The sequence below is a fragment of the Arachis duranensis genome, chromosome 10 (genome assembly GCF_000817695.3).
Source record: "Arachis duranensis cultivar V14167 chromosome 10, aradu.V14167.gnm2.J7QH, whole genome shotgun sequence".
Taxonomy (NCBI): domain Eukaryota; kingdom Viridiplantae; phylum Streptophyta; class Magnoliopsida; order Fabales; family Fabaceae; genus Arachis; species Arachis duranensis.
The window spans coordinates 99,098,591-99,114,891 of record NC_029781.3 but is presented as its reverse complement, the minus strand read 5'-3'; the positions used below and the strand labels follow the sequence as shown (position 1 = coordinate 99,114,891).

The 16,301-nt window shown below is 28.2% G+C and overlaps 1 protein-coding gene across 1 annotated transcript; it reads right to left on the bottom strand.

Annotated features, from left to right (window-relative positions):
- Window positions 1–1,193: 1,193 nt before the first annotated feature.
- Window positions 1,194–5,587, bottom strand: LOC107471219 (methylsterol monooxygenase 1-1). Its single transcript, XM_016090672.3, has 6 exons — window positions 5,390–5,587; window positions 4,157–4,555; window positions 3,553–3,878; window positions 2,102–2,249; window positions 1,967–1,999; window positions 1,194–1,762 (listed from the first exon to the last, which is right to left on the bottom strand). The coding sequence occupies exons 2-6, from the start codon at window positions 4,484–4,486 to the stop codon at window positions 1,700–1,702; spliced, it is 900 nt and encodes a 299-aa protein (XP_015946158.1). The 5' UTR covers window positions 4,487–4,555; window positions 5,390–5,587; the 3' UTR covers window positions 1,194–1,699.
- Between the last annotated feature and the right edge of the window lie 10,714 nt (window positions 5,588–16,301).

The window sequence follows — 16,301 nt, the reverse complement described above, 5'->3', positions numbered from 1 at the left end:
TGTTCTTTGAAAAAAAAAAGGCAAAAACTCACTTGTAGTTAACTTCATATCAAGTTAATAGTAGAGAGTCATTAAATAATTTAATAGATTTGATTAAATTGTCATTTAATGACTCTCAACTATTAACTTTACGTGAAATTAATTACACATAAATTTTCAAAAAAAAAAAACACCTACTAGCTAGGCTACCTGTCAGTAAAAGTTGTCCATATTATAATCAAGAGTGAAGTACCAACCCGGCCCCTGTCCATTTCTAAGAATGACAACGCGACCCCTCAAAATAAAATCGATCCACTTCGGTCCCTGTGCCCTGATTCCGTCACACAACACGGTCTCTGTGGGTATTTTTTCGTCAATTCTGAACGGAAAATGCTGACGTGTCAGGTTCAGAAATGGACAATGGTCTAATTATCTCTAAATTTAAATTGGTTAGGGGTTTATTTGTCCTTATAATTTTTTAAACAATATTTTTTTAGATTATTTTTTTTATTATATTAATATTCTTTTTCCAATAAATTATTAAATATATGGTATAATGAGTACAAACTAATTAATAAATTATTCAAATTTAAAAATATCATTTATTATAAAACTAAATAAATAATTCTCAAATATAATTTTTAAATGCATTTAATTATATAAATATTGTTTAAAAAATTATAAGGACAAATAAACCCAACCAATTTAAATTTAGAGACAATTAGACCCCTGTCCATTTCTGAACCTGACACGTCAGCATTTTCCGTTCAGAATTGACGAAAAAATAAGGGACCGCATTGTGTGACAGAATCTGAGGATAGAAGTTGATCGATTTTATTTTAAGGGGTCGCGTTGTCATTCTTAAAAATAGACTGGGCATGTTGTACTTCACTCTATAATCAATTCAAATTGGTGAAATAATCTCCGGTTAGGAGATAATACCACGAAAAAAAAACTAACCAAAACAAAACAAAAACTATCCATAGTATTCTGTAACACGGTGACAAAGATTGGTTCTGAGTTTTGAGTATTAAGTATTAACCCATGGGTTCCTGTCAAAGTAAATAAATTTACGAAAAAAAGTACTAACCGATAGTTCTCATTTCCACGATTAAATGATATTTTATTCGTTGTACTTGTTGTTGCCAACCACTCGTTAACTCTCAATTATTTCTTCATTTATGCCTTTATGGTATGAAAATGGGAGAGAGTAATACTCTGAAATTGTCCCATCTTTCCATTTATGATGGGCAAATGGGCAAGGATAAACCCTCTTGTACTAATTAATGTCATAACTCATAAGTTTTTCACATCAATTCCTGATGGAATAACAAAACCCACCCCCATTCAACATGACAACATATACAATCAACAAAGTCCACAAAACTGAGCTTACAATTCTTACTTGTAATCTGAATCACATTCCAGAGGAGGCTCTTTTTCATGTTTCAGCATTTTCCAATCCGAGCCCATAGGGGGAATGAGCATTCTTACATAACAAACAAAAAGAAAAGATGACAACAGTAGAAATTCCTTCCCCCAACCCTCTCTTCTAACACAAAATTACAATATATAAAGGGCCACTCTACTAACCTGCACCATTAACCTAACCAAATGACATCTATTTTACCACCACCGGAATTATATGTCCAAGTGAAATCGTAGTTTGAAACAGTCAAAACTTGTTACACTCCGACCCATAGGATGATATTTTCACCGTTTAGTCAGATTTCTTGTATGATCCTCCGTTCTGCTCGACGACATTAGCCAAGTCTTCCTTCAACTGAATCAATTCACAAAGCAGCAGTTAGGGGAGAAAAAAAATTGCCAATTGCTGCAGATTGTATACCTAAATATAGTACAAAACAGGGAACATACAGTGCCTAAAGAATTTGAGTGGAAAAAAATGTTCTATGGCTAACTGAAGCTACAACATGCAATCACTGAATCACGCTTCTCAAATATCATCCAAGCTTTAAAAATATACCTTCTTTAGTATTTTCTTCTGATAACGATAGCCCTGTAGCATAAAAAAACAGAATTATTGCAAATCAATTGCCCATGTGGAAAAAGACAACCAGGTATTTATGTCACAGAGAGAAATCCAGAATCATGATATAACCTTGTCAGTGCCATAGACATAATCACAGTATGTGAAAACTGAAGCGAAATTGCTATGGCTTTGTCCTCCAACATAATGATGGTAATCATGATGATCAGCGCCACCATAAAATGGAATGAGTTTTGTGATAGCCCAGGGAAACTCATACCTGCAAAGCAATAAGGTTGGTAACAGCACATTTAGGCCACATGTCAATATTGCAATGAAGAAACTAAAGAAGAAAGATGAACAAATGTCTAAAAAGAATGGGGGTGTTGGATTATGTGGCTGCTTATTAATGACCAAAAAAGGGCCAATAACTAAATTTCTACAGGAAATATGAACAATTATATAAATATTCAATTTGCATGTACCATGAGGATATTGTGTCTCGCCAATACTAGAAAGCATACTGATAGTTACATATACAACAACATCTTCAGCCAGCCATGGCTTTTCTATGGACAAAACCCTTTACATCATACTTGTTGCGTGTATACCAATTAACTGCAGACAGAAATCTATTTTGGCTCTCAATTACATTTGCATAGATTCTGTATCGTTGAGACAGCACTCACTAGATAGCTATATTTCCAGGCATAGTTAAGAACATTAAATATAATGATGCAGAGAATAGTAAAAGTTTGTCCTGGATAATTTACAGTTGGACTTATGTTGTACAGATGCTCACAATATAAAAATTGTTTCCTTAAACCTCCAAGAAAAGACTAATTGATAAACTCTAGAGGCCTCACAATCATAATCCAAAGGCAAGTTTCTCTTTCAGTACCAAACTTCCAACAATACATTATATCATTTTCGACCAGATTATTCTCTGAAATAAAAACTTAAAAGCAAATTACAGTCTAAACCATATTATCATCACAAATATTTAATTATACCTCATCTCACCAACCATAATCAACTTGTGATGATCTTTTTTTCTGTCAACTACTTGTAAAGATCATTATCAACAGTTCCTTAGCACAATGCAGGAGGGAAAAATAAAGAATAAAAAAAATAGAGGTGAAAATGAACAAAACAAAAGTATGAGTGAACAAAGTAATCTGTCAAAAAGAAGCAAATCATACTCAGACTTCCACTTTATCCCTGAATGGTCTACATCATCATCAGCTCAAAGATTTCAAGTCCTTGTCATCAATAATTGCCAACCATTTTTCCAGCCAAAAAATAACACCATCTTCCCACTTAGGAGGAAAAAACAAAAAACTAAATGATTTTCATCATCATACTGATGAAACACAAAAGACAACCAAGGTAATTAAATATTAAAAAATCCCCCCAAAAAAAGGTGTGAAATTGATTCTAGGAGGAGGCCCATCAGCCTCCCCCATAAAGTAAAAGCAAGGCACTGTTAGAGATCCTTCAAATCCAAAAATCACTTTACAGAGGGAAAAAGCAACAAAGAAAGATAACGAGGAAAAGGACAAGAGAGAGGGGGTTATGTTTACCCTTTGTGTGTGTCAATGGCTTCAATCTGGCGCAATGCTATCCACAACCAGAAGGTGATCACGTGACCAGGGACAATTGCTGGACCAAGGAACGACGGAATCCCAAGGAGAAGGATCTCTGCCCAATGCGCATACGGCGCGGCAAAACCAATTGGAGCCTCATACTCATGGTGCACCTTGTGAATGTTCTCATACCCCCACCTGTTCATGTGCAGGAACCTATGAAGCCAGTAGTTTGTGTAGTCCTCTATCAAGAAATACACCACGAGCTGTGCCACCACCTCCCACACTGATGGCAATGGAAGCCCCATCCTGATCCCAATCATCTTAACAAAAACCAAAACCACAGTAATTAGAAATGTGTCAATGGTTTTAAAACTGTGGTCGCAGTTGCAGTCACAGGAGAATGCAGCCAATGTGACCTACAGAAACTACTATATAGCCTGTATTCTATACCACATCAGCAATAATAAAACCAAGCCACCAAGACCTTGAACAATGCTCAGCTTATTATCGTGAATTCAGGAAAATGCAGCTGATGTGACTGAAAAACTACTGTACAAAATATTGCATTTACAATTGTGGTTATGGGGCAATTTGGTACCTGAATGGAAGGATAGGAAACGAGTTGGAGGGGACCGACAACAAGCAAGAACATGCGCATGACGTCCTTGTAGCAATTAAGCATTTCTTGGAGGGAGAGGCGGACCTTGGGCTGGATCTTGTAGGAGTCGAAGGGATAGAGGTGCATGATCTCAATGAAGACATAAGGGAGTGGGGCTAGGCTGAAGATTAGGAACAGAAACAGGATGTTGTGGCAGTACAGAAAGTAGTCCGACTTGGTCGCTGAGTAGTTGAACCACAAAGTCTCTGCCACGGTGAGGTTACGGCCCATGGCAATCTCTGCCTCCGAGAGGGACCCATACGGAAGCATAGTAGCAGTGAGTGAGTATGTGCTCGGATGAAGGTGTTTTAGACAAGGTAGTGAACTCGTAGATTTCACCTGAACTCGAAAGGAAAATACAAAACGGTAATTCATTAATTCGTAGAATCATAACATGGATCATAAATTCTGACTTAGAATTGACTTAAAAAATGACATTATTGCCAAAATATATACAAAAGCCACAAAGACAACATAAAACATACAAAGCTACTAATAATCTTTCTCCACAAGCTTCAGTTGCTACTGCTAAGAAGCACAGACCCACAACTTCATATTATTTCCTTCTGAACTCCTCACTTTGGCACCCAACACCACCATTATGGCATAGTTCCCCCCTTGATAAGATTCTTCTAATACGTTGCTCAAGCTCCATCCACAATATCACAATTGATGACCCTTCTTTCATCTGAGAGCAGCTGCTATAGCTCCCCCTTTTTCTCTCGATTTGAATTCCTTAATTTAAATAATTAAACCAACTCCTTTAGTTTCTAACAGCATTCCTCTTAAACGTCAAATCTCAGCTCCCATTTCCACTTTGCCATCCCTCTGCAGCAACTATTAGATAAGGTATGCATAATCTATTCCAATTCATGATCATCATCATAACCTAAGAACATAAGGAGTCCTATACCTCTCCATCAACATGCTTCCAGCATAGCTAAGTTACGCAGCAGTTGCTCATATTTCTCATATTGATCATTCAATCAATCATAAATCTCAAATTCTCACACCTAATTTCTAGAATCCACACACAACTCAAGCATGCACTATACTCAGATTACATTTCAATAATCATGACCATTAATGGAGCTGGAAAATAACAAAAAAACCAGAAGAATAACATAAAGGAAGAATCTAGAAAGGATCCAGAGAATGAAAGAAAATATGTACCAGCGAATGTGCGACAAGTGGCAGAATGCGGCGTTGGTGTGACGCATGAGGCAGGAGAAGACGGCGGCGCACGCGCACAGATCTGGAGGAAGGCGGGAAAGCAGAGCGAATGCGGGAAGGTGGCTGAGTGAAGATTTCAGTCCAATAGTGGCATGGTTTCTCAAGATAGAGAGAATCTGGAAGGGGGAGTGACGAGTGTTTTTATACTTTTATAACTTCTTAAATCACATCAGGGACCACTCAACTACTCACTACATGTGTAATTTGGATCCTCTCCGATACAAAAATTTGCTAAAATGATAAAGTAAATAGTTAATCATTATTCATTATCTAATATTTATTAAGTATGTGTTTTATTATCTTAATTTAAAAGTAACTAATCTTTATTTTATTATTTTATTAATTTTTTTATTTTAAAAGATCTTGATTTATATACGTAGATACAATATTTAGGTAGCGTTTGGAAGAGAAATAAAAATAGAAAGACTAAAACAGAGAGACAGAGATTAAAATAAATTTTAGTATTATGTTTAGTGTAAAGTGAAAGACAGAATGAACCTCTAATTTAATTTGCACAAAAGATAATGTTAAAATTAATTAATTAAAATTAGGGTATTTTAAGTATAAAATGTTATTAAAGTTTCAGTCTTTTTTCTTAAAAATTTCAATCTCCTATATCTCCACTTTTTAAAGATACTAAAATACTAAAATTTAGTATCAATTTCTACCCTCAACAAACATGATAATGAGTCTTAAATTTATAAAATGTATTTAGAAGAAAAACCTACAATGAGAGAAAGATTTTTAAGTCTTGGTAATTGTATTTGAAATAAAATGTGCTGAATTAAGTTATATTTTAATATCATATTTAATTTAAGATAAATATAAAAATTAAAAAATATATTTAAAATTAAAAAATTAAATAATAATATTTTTTTTTAAAATATTATATAAGTTTTAATCTTTGTTTCTAAAATCTTTAGTCACATGTATTTTTATTTTCTAAAAGTACTAAAGAATCTCAAATTTTGTGAACTAAAATTTAGTTTCAGTTTTTTATTATCAAATACAATTTCAGCCTTAATCCTCCGGTCTAAGAAAACAAATTCAGCCTTAATATTTTAGGTGTTGCTTGTCTACTACTAATTAATATGTAATATAATAAAAAAAGTAATTTTTAAGTTCGAGCAGAATTTATTTTTTTTATCAATAATTTTAGCTATTAATCCAATATTTTTAGTCTAATAATTTAACAACATATTTTTAATTTATACTTTTAAATATTATTAATTAATTATTAGCTAAAAACAAAAATTTTTGCTGACCTTTCAACATTGTTTATAAATAAATTAATACAAAAAATATTCTTGATTAAATTTATAGATTTATCATTGTGATGGTGATCATAATATTCAGAGATAAATCTTTATAATTTAATCTAAATTGTTCTTGGTCATAGGATTATTAAAAAGGACATTAATAATCCGGAAATATCAATATATATATAATGGTCTTCATTTGATGAAGATTAATAGATCTCATTTATTAAATTATATATATATAGATGGTGCATATAGAGATATGACCATTGAACTGACTCACTTTAAGAATCCCTAATGGTTATAGTTACCGTATATTTGTCAACAGGATATTCTCAAGATGAACATAATAATAGAGTTTCCTTTGACATGCGACTATTATAGTAATTAACAACGTATTTATTATACTTTGATTCTGGACACCTAATACCCTAGGGTGCTAGTTGAATGGATATTGGGTGTGATTTAAATACTTGTAGAATTAATGTTAGTCAATAAGGAATCCGTCAACTCTCGGTAAAGAGTTTGAGCTCTATAATTATAATGACTGAGATGAATAAAACCTTAGCCAAAGGGATTGAATGAATGAAGAAATGAGTTTCTTAAGTCATTCACAGCTTATTATAATAATGGTAACAAGTTAGAATTTGACAATCAAACCATACTCTAAAGGTTAACCAAGAGCTGGAAAGATGGAAGGAAATATACTTTGTTCTTCTAAGGTTCTTAGTAAAAATATATTACTTCATACTATCGGGTTGTTGAAGAGTGTTGCTAGACGCCAACCTTGATTAGTAAATTTAGTATGACTAATTTACTACCCGCTTAGTATTGAACCTATGGGGTCACACACTAACGAGTGTTCTAACTTTTGCTATAGAATTATTTAATTATTATTTTGATTTGATCAAATAAATAATTATATTAATTCAAATGGAATATTATTATATTCTTTGCTAGCACCAAGAATATAATAATAGTATGATAATTGAGAATATTATATGAGATCCTATTTAGAATAATTAGTTATTCTATTTCTAAACTTGAATTCTAAATTTGGATGAGATCCTAACTGATTCTATTTCAAATTGAATTATGATATGATTCATAAATTTGAAAGATTCAAGTTTAAAATAACAAGATATGGTTTGAATTTGAATTGAGATTCAAATTTGAAATTAGTAACAAATCTCATACTATACATATGTATGTCAAGAGTAGAGGAAAGACAGAAAAAACGAGAGAATAACAAGAGTTTTATTCATTTACCTCTATACATATAAATGTATGTGAGCCTAATTCTTCGAGAAGAATTTTATGGTGTGCAAATAGTTACAAGAGGTTTCTCAATTTAAATCAAATCCATTGGTCAAAGAGTTGACAGTAAATGTTGGTCTCGGTGTGGATACGAATAGCGCCTTCGTACCATCGAAGAAAAAAAAATATTTTTACTAGTATACTCAGGTATTTAGATTTGATCTAATATATATTTATTATTGGAATAAAGTTTAAGCACAAAATAGATCTTTAGGATTACTTTCTTTTCTTTCGCTGCGTGTTATGAACACATAGTAATCTTTCAGTGGTATCAGAGCTTTGGCTTTTTTTGTGTTTAAATCTTTATTCCTATTTTCTTAAAGTTTGTGAATTAATAGGATTAATTCAAATTATTTTTTAAGCATGTGATGTATTTATTTCCATTGAGATAATTTTTTAATAAATTAATAGTTAATTTATTTTAATTATTTAATTGTGATTAAATTATCATTTTTTTAATATAAAAGTTATATTTATAATCAAATATTTTGTTTGATTTTATTTATTTATTAAATTTTATTGTGATTTTGATCACAATAAAAGGAATAAGATGCAAAATATCTTTTGTTTGTTTCTTATATATATAAGTGTATATATAAAGGTCAAATTTGATTTGATAATTTTTTAAGACTAAACGTTAGTACATGAAAAATCAAATTTTGATTTGATTGATGTGTTTTGAACACTATAATTTTAGAAATTAGTTTTTCTAATGTTCTTGATTATAAAGAGCGACCTGACAACCAGAAATTTTATTTTCAAGATAATAATCAGTATATACATTTGATCTCTTGTTTACAAGGAACAACCTGATAACCAGGACACTTGTACTCAAAGATAGAATTTATTTATGCATATGATGATGTATAAGGAGAATTAACTTTATATTTGAACCTAGACAACCTAGGGGTATAAAATATAATTCAGTTAAATAATTGTCTGACAACCAGATAATTATTTGGGATTATAATTGTATGTGATACAATTTAATCATATTTATTTGGAATAGATACGAGTAACAACTTAACAACCAAGGTACTCATTCATGATTCTAAATAATTTTGACAGAAATATAGATTTCTTAATTTACTTTCATATTTTAAATTTTTAAATATGTCCACTTTTCGTGTGGCATACTTGAAAGTAATATATTGGTTACAATTTAGAATTGTTTTTCCAAAGAGTTATCGTTGAGATGATAATCCTACTGAAATAATATCTTTCAATAAAATTGATTTTGGAATGGTTAGAACTTGTGAAATATTTGTAATATTATTTTACATGAGTTGTTTTGACAATCATAAATTCTAATTTCAAAGACATCTCTCCACTATTTATTATTGAGCATCTTGAGAAGATGTATAGTACTCAAAGTAAGATAGTATGACTATCAAAATGAGTGGGAGTATTGGTTTGAATTAAACAACTTTAGAAGTTAGAATGCCATTAGGCAAATAGTTTTAGCGAGAATTGTTCTTGCAAACATTTTTTGATATTTATTTTGTTACAAACAATTTATAATTGACGCTAATATGATTAAGGTTTGTGGTCTTTTTGGAAAAGTTCAATATGAGTACTGAGGATGCGTATCAAATTTGCTGTTAAGGGTTGGTTTGATCAATAATAAAAATATTGAGTATTTTTATTATAAGAGTTTAAAGTAAAATCTTTAATTATCTAATTGATATTTTATTGAATAGAGAATGAGATTCTCTCAATGCACAAATACTAGTACTCTATGTACTCCATCTTGTTTAAAGAAACATGGAATTTGATTTAGCTAAGGATCACTATTTGTTAAATATTTAGACTACATTTTAGAAATGTTGCTAAATTAACAAATTTCTCACTAAATCAATTCTTTATCCATATGAGATATGGAAAAGGTATAAGTTGAAACTCAAGAACATTAGAGTTTGGAGATGTCTTATATGTGTTAAAAAAAATTTTTGCATAATAATAGAATTGATATTAGGTCCAATAAATGAGATTTATTGGTTACCCTAAAGAAATAATGAGATTATTTTTATCACTCTTCTTATGACAAAGTGTTTGTGATAAGAGGTTAAACTCATTTTTAGAAAAAAGATTCCATCTTAAAGAAAGAGTGGGAGTCCAATTACTTTTATTAGAATTGTATATCATTCAATAGAGGATATACTTTATCCTGAAAATATAAAATATTTGATAGTCAAACTAACTTTTTGAAAAAGTAGCCTATTTGTATAATGATACAATTTTATAAAGATAGATCTAATGGTTACTTAGATTTTTTATAATCATGTTCAATAAGGATTGTCCTTAAAATAAAATTATGCACTATTGTAGTGGGAGATTTCATGTTTTGAGAAAACGTGATATTTATTATGCACCAGGTACAAAAGGTCAAGTAAACATGTTCAAGAGTAAAAGTGTTTAAGGTCAAAAGAGTTTTGATAAACACAAATGTGTATTAAGAATTATACACATGATTGATTGGCTCTAGTGCAAGTGGGAGATTATTGAGATAATAGTATGCCCAAGATCCAATCTATCATGATTGGCTCTCGTGTAAGTGGGAGATTGTTGGGAATAAGGAGTATGACCACAATCCAATCAATCATGTGTCAAATAATTTGTTATTTTTATTATATTAAAATGTTAATATAATAAGGTTCTTGATTAAATTTATAGATAGCCAATCATGATAGATTGGATCTTGGTCATACTATTATCTCAATAAGTGGTATATTTAATTATTATTTTGATTTGATCAAATAAATAATTATATTAATTCAAATTGAATATTATTATATTCTTTGCTAGCACCAAGAATATAATAATAGTATAATAACAAGGGTAATTACCCGTGCCATGCACGTGAAAAGATTGAAATTATAATTTTAAATTATTTTTTAAAATTAATTTAAATTATAATAATTTGATTAATAAAAAAGTAACATGTTATGCATTGTTTGTTTTTTTTTTCTAATTTAGTGTTAATTGGATTAATTCTAAAATAGTTATTAATCAGTTTTAATAATGTACTTTCTTCGATAAATCACACATATATACTGAATGTGATCATAAATAATATAGTAATAATAGTTAAATCCACCAACAAATATATTAGCTATATTATCACACTATTAAACAAATTAAATATAAAGACTATTAACACTTATAAATCTATAAAATCGCATTTTCTTTGATTCGTGCGAGGGTTTACTTGTCAAATAAACTTAAAATATAAACAAAAAATATTTATAAAATGGACCTAGCATCACTTGAAAGAATCATGGAAAATAATCAACTTATCTTATCATCCATGAGAACCATTTCTACGTAAGTCGTCTTGTTCTTGTCAAATTTGTATGGGACTTTCCATAACCTTATAATTCTTACCTTTATTTTTCAAACTTTTTCATTACATAATCTACCGTAACATAGGTAACACCATTGATAGAATCATAATTAGTAGCCCTTAGGTATGAAAAATAATAAACAGAAGAAAATTTATGTCTAAGGTACGAATTTTCTAGATGATAAATTAAATAATTGTAACAATTCACTATTACTCCTTCTCTCTATATATATTATATATACACTAATTATACACGTAATAATTAGCAAATATCTTCAATGGAGATACTTACTACAATTAGGTGAAATTTATTTCATTATATTTTATTAACCTTTATGATTAATTCAATAGAGATACTTACTCAATATATATGTTATTTACATTAATTATATGCCAATATTTTTAGAAAAGAGCTAAAAGAGGAGATATATAAATATATATAATATCATTGCTATATAGGAAGTAGGGCTGTCAAACGGGCTAGTCCGGTCCATTTAGGCCCGGCCCATTAAGCCAGTGGATTAAATGGGCTGGCCCGTTTAAGCCCACTTTATTTGCAGGCCAGAATTTTAATTTCTAGTCCGGACCGTTTATGGTCAGTCCGATGGGTTAAACGGGCCAGCTCGTTTATCATTTAATTTTATTTTTTGAAAAATATTTTGACAAAAAATATCACTTTTAGGTCAAAAACCTTTAAAAATAATTTTTTTATTTTAGTTGATAGGTCTGATTTTCAGGTCGAATCGAGAGAAATATCGACTAAAAGTACTGATTTTTTTGAAAAAAATGTAAAAAAAAATAAACGGGCCACCCATTTAGCACACAGGCTAGCCCGTTTAGCCCGAAATTTAAACGGGCTTAATTTTAGAGGCAAAGTCCACCCATTTAAATGGGTAAACGGGTTGGTCCGATGAGTTTAGTCTATTTTGACGGTCCTAATAGGAAGCATACATAAATTGATACATTTTTTTATTATATTATATAACTTAAAATTGTAGTAAATGTTATTATTAATTCTAGATACTTGCTATAATTATATCAAATTTAATTATGACTCTAAATAAATAAAATAGATAACATTCAATATTTTTTTACATTCAATATTTACTGTAAATATAAAAAGTAAGATAATTAATGAAAAAATATGAACAGAAAATAAAATATATTAATTCAAATTCAAGTTGTTATCTAATTAATCTTGTGTCCATACGATAAAACTTTATGAAAATGTTATGAATCACAAACTTTTTTTATTCTACAAAAAAAATACTATACGTAACTTTTAGTCGTACAAAAATAATTATAAGAATTAATTATTGATGTTGATATTAATCACAATTAATTATTGATATCCTATTTTTTTAAATATATTTTACCTTTTTTAAAATATAATGCAGGTACCATGTAGACCTTCTTATTATTATAATTATTATTATTATTATTATTATTATTATTATCCACTAATTGATATCAAATTAAATAGGTCACTATTAATATGTGCATCAACTATCTTCTAATAAAATTATTATACTTAAATGCAGATTAGAACTATATCAAAAATATATGAATTATATTTTGTTAAACTCCATGTTACTGGTTATTAAAAACATTTAAATCACATATATTAATTATTTTTTTGTTATAATTATTTCGTTATATATATATGATTATTTTTTATTCTACAATCGTGCAATATTTTTTTATTTTTTATATCCATATATATTCCTGAATTCTGACCTTATTCATACGCATATTAACAGTTTTTTTCTAATAGTGATGTTTTAATTTTTTATTTTTCTTTTTTTCACGTATCTTTTCCTTTTTTTAAATAGTGATGTTTTAATATTTTTTCTTTCTTTTAAATACATTTTTTTAATAATTACATTACTAATATGAAATATAAAATAAGAAAAAAGGTGATACATGTATCCAAGAAAGAAAATAAACTTAAAAATCAGAAAAAAGAAATTTTATATTAAAAAATATAAAAATAATATATTCAAAAATAATAGTCGTAATATATAAATTAAGTCAACAATTTAAATTTTTCTAAAACTAACTTAATCAAATACCAATATTATAAATAAATTACTTAAATAATATTTAATCTATTTTAGTCCTTAGACACCAATAGATTAAAGTCATTCTCGTAACGACAACCAACTGAAACAATATCATAAGTTCGAACATTCAGAATTCATGCAAATTCAGATCATTCCCTTGTTTTTTGAAAATCTTCTATATCCTGATAGAGTTGAAAACCTATTAATCAACTTTTATAAAAATATTACAAAAAATTTAAATTATCTTTAAATAAAATAAGGATACCCTTAAGAATTATTAATAAAAAAAGAATTAATATAAAACAAAATTACAGAAAAATATTAGCAAAATTAAGATTAAAAAACAAAAAAAATTAAAAATATTTTACCTGAAGTACAAAATAGAGAGGGAGAAAAGAGATATATAAAATAATAAGATAATAAATTGAATTAATTGAGATCATTTATTTCATTGCTTTATATATTATTTACAAAATAATTTAATATTTATTTCGATCAAATTAAATAATAAATTAGTTATAATTAATTTGGTTTAATGAATCAAATAAAATTTAAAATAATTTGATATTTAATTACTCTAATTAAATTAGCTTGCTTCTTCATAGCTTCTCTGCTTCTACTTCTGATAATTTGCATCTTCAAGCTTCTTCCTGACAGATATGACCGAAATAATGAGAGAGAAGAGAGAGAGAAGAGTGCAAAGCTTTTACTGGAAGTAAAGAAGGAAATTAAAATGAGTTAATTATCTACTTCCCTTTTCCATGGCTTATAACGTGTGGAAATTAAATGCCATCAAATCAATTATTTTTTCTCTTTTCTGTTACCAATGCATGCATTAAATTCATTTAATCAAATTTGAATTCCATCAAAGAGGGAGTAGGGTATCCGTGGAAAGCATGCACTACTCCTTCCTTTTTTCCTTTTTGATTCGGACCAAGCTTTGTTGATCTTGCAACAAAGATTAAATTTAGGCTTGCACAATAATTTACTGGCCCAATGAGCATTAGCTTAGCATCAAAATAATTCACAGCCACTTTGTTTGAATTTATTGTTGCAAAGGCTAAGCCTTGTCATCATAATGGGCTTAAATTTCTTTTTCCCAATAACCAAATCTGCACACTTCAACAAAATTTGTTAAACAACCAATTGATAATTAAATTAATAATAACCAAAAAATATATTAACAATTTTGTAAATAATATTTTTAACAATGTTTGATCATCATCAAATCTTAAGTTTTTCAAACTCAACATAGTTGAATCTAATGGACAAATAAAAAATATCTATATGATAATGTCCTAATATTTTAGCATATTATAAATCATATTATAAATTTAAGTCAACTCTTTAAACACATTATAACATAAACCATCTAAAAAGATACACAAAATTAACAAATATCACATGGGTCACAACATACACTCTAAATTGTCTCGATATTTCAAATAAAAAGAGCATTAATACAGAGAAATCAATGAATATAACTAAAATAAAGAGTAACAAAGAGACACAAAAAAAAATAATAAAGAGAATCAATAAAAATATTAACATATAAACCACATACACGAACAATGTGTATATTAAGGTGAATTCTATTCAACCCTCTCTAAATAGCATGTAATTTACCCTTTATGTGTCAATTTTTTAATAAAAACTATTTATAATTAAATTATTATTTAAAATATATCATGATATAATTTTTAAAATATTAATAAAGAAACTCTTCCGTGAAATTTTTTCGCCGAAGAAAAAAAACTGTTGGAATAATATTGATGAAAGAAATTATTGAAGAACTATTACAAATTTATTAACTTAAACATTGGTTTTAATTGACAATTAATTAGGCTCTATAGCTAGAACAAATTAAAGCATAGGGAACCTATCTCAGCATGAAGGTATTTAGGTATAACCCATCTCAGCATAAAGGTATTTAGGTACAGTTTCAAGGTTTCGATTTGATAAAAAAACAGTGGCCAAATAAAAAAAGAAAGATCATTCTTAAGAAAAGAAATAATTCATCCTTTATATGTATAAAAAATTATTATTATAATAACATTTGGTACAATATCATATTTAAAAGTACATTTCCTTTTAATTTGATAACCTTATAACAGTATGTAAGTGTAAGTTCTAATTTTTGCAACAATAAAAATTCATTATTGCAAATGATGTTAAAATGGAGTGAAACTCATGAGAGAGGGATAAATTTTTAGTTATTAATATAATAAATTAAAATATCAACCAATAAAAAATTAGCATATTAGAGAGGGTAAATTACATGTTATTTTAGAAATGGTTGGATAGAATTCACCATATATTAATTGTGAATCACAAAAAAAAAAAGACAATATATATATGAATTGAAGTATACATGACAAAATAAAATATTACAAAATAAAATTATAATAAAATTATTTTAAAAGAATAATATAATAGAATGAGTATATGAAAAATATTATAAAAAATTATAAATTGTACCCTAAAAGGATCAACTTCAATAAAAAATGAAGAATACATTCTTATTCTATGAAATAGTAAAAAAATACTAAATATAAAATTATGAGCTGACTCTCAAATTTAGATTTATGTACGACAGAAAAACACTATTTATAGACCTTAGTAAAACAAAAATAAATATGTAAATTAATTACTATTAAGGCAATTTGTTATTATGTACAGTAATTACGCATTATAATTGATAAGTAGTTTAATAGTGCATTAAATATTGATTTGATATAATTATAATGAAGATATGTTATTAAATTAGTATAATTATATATTATTCATTAAATATTAAATATAATATAATAATATAATTATAATAAATAATTTAGAATAGATGAAAAATTTTATTCGTTTTGGAGGGAAAA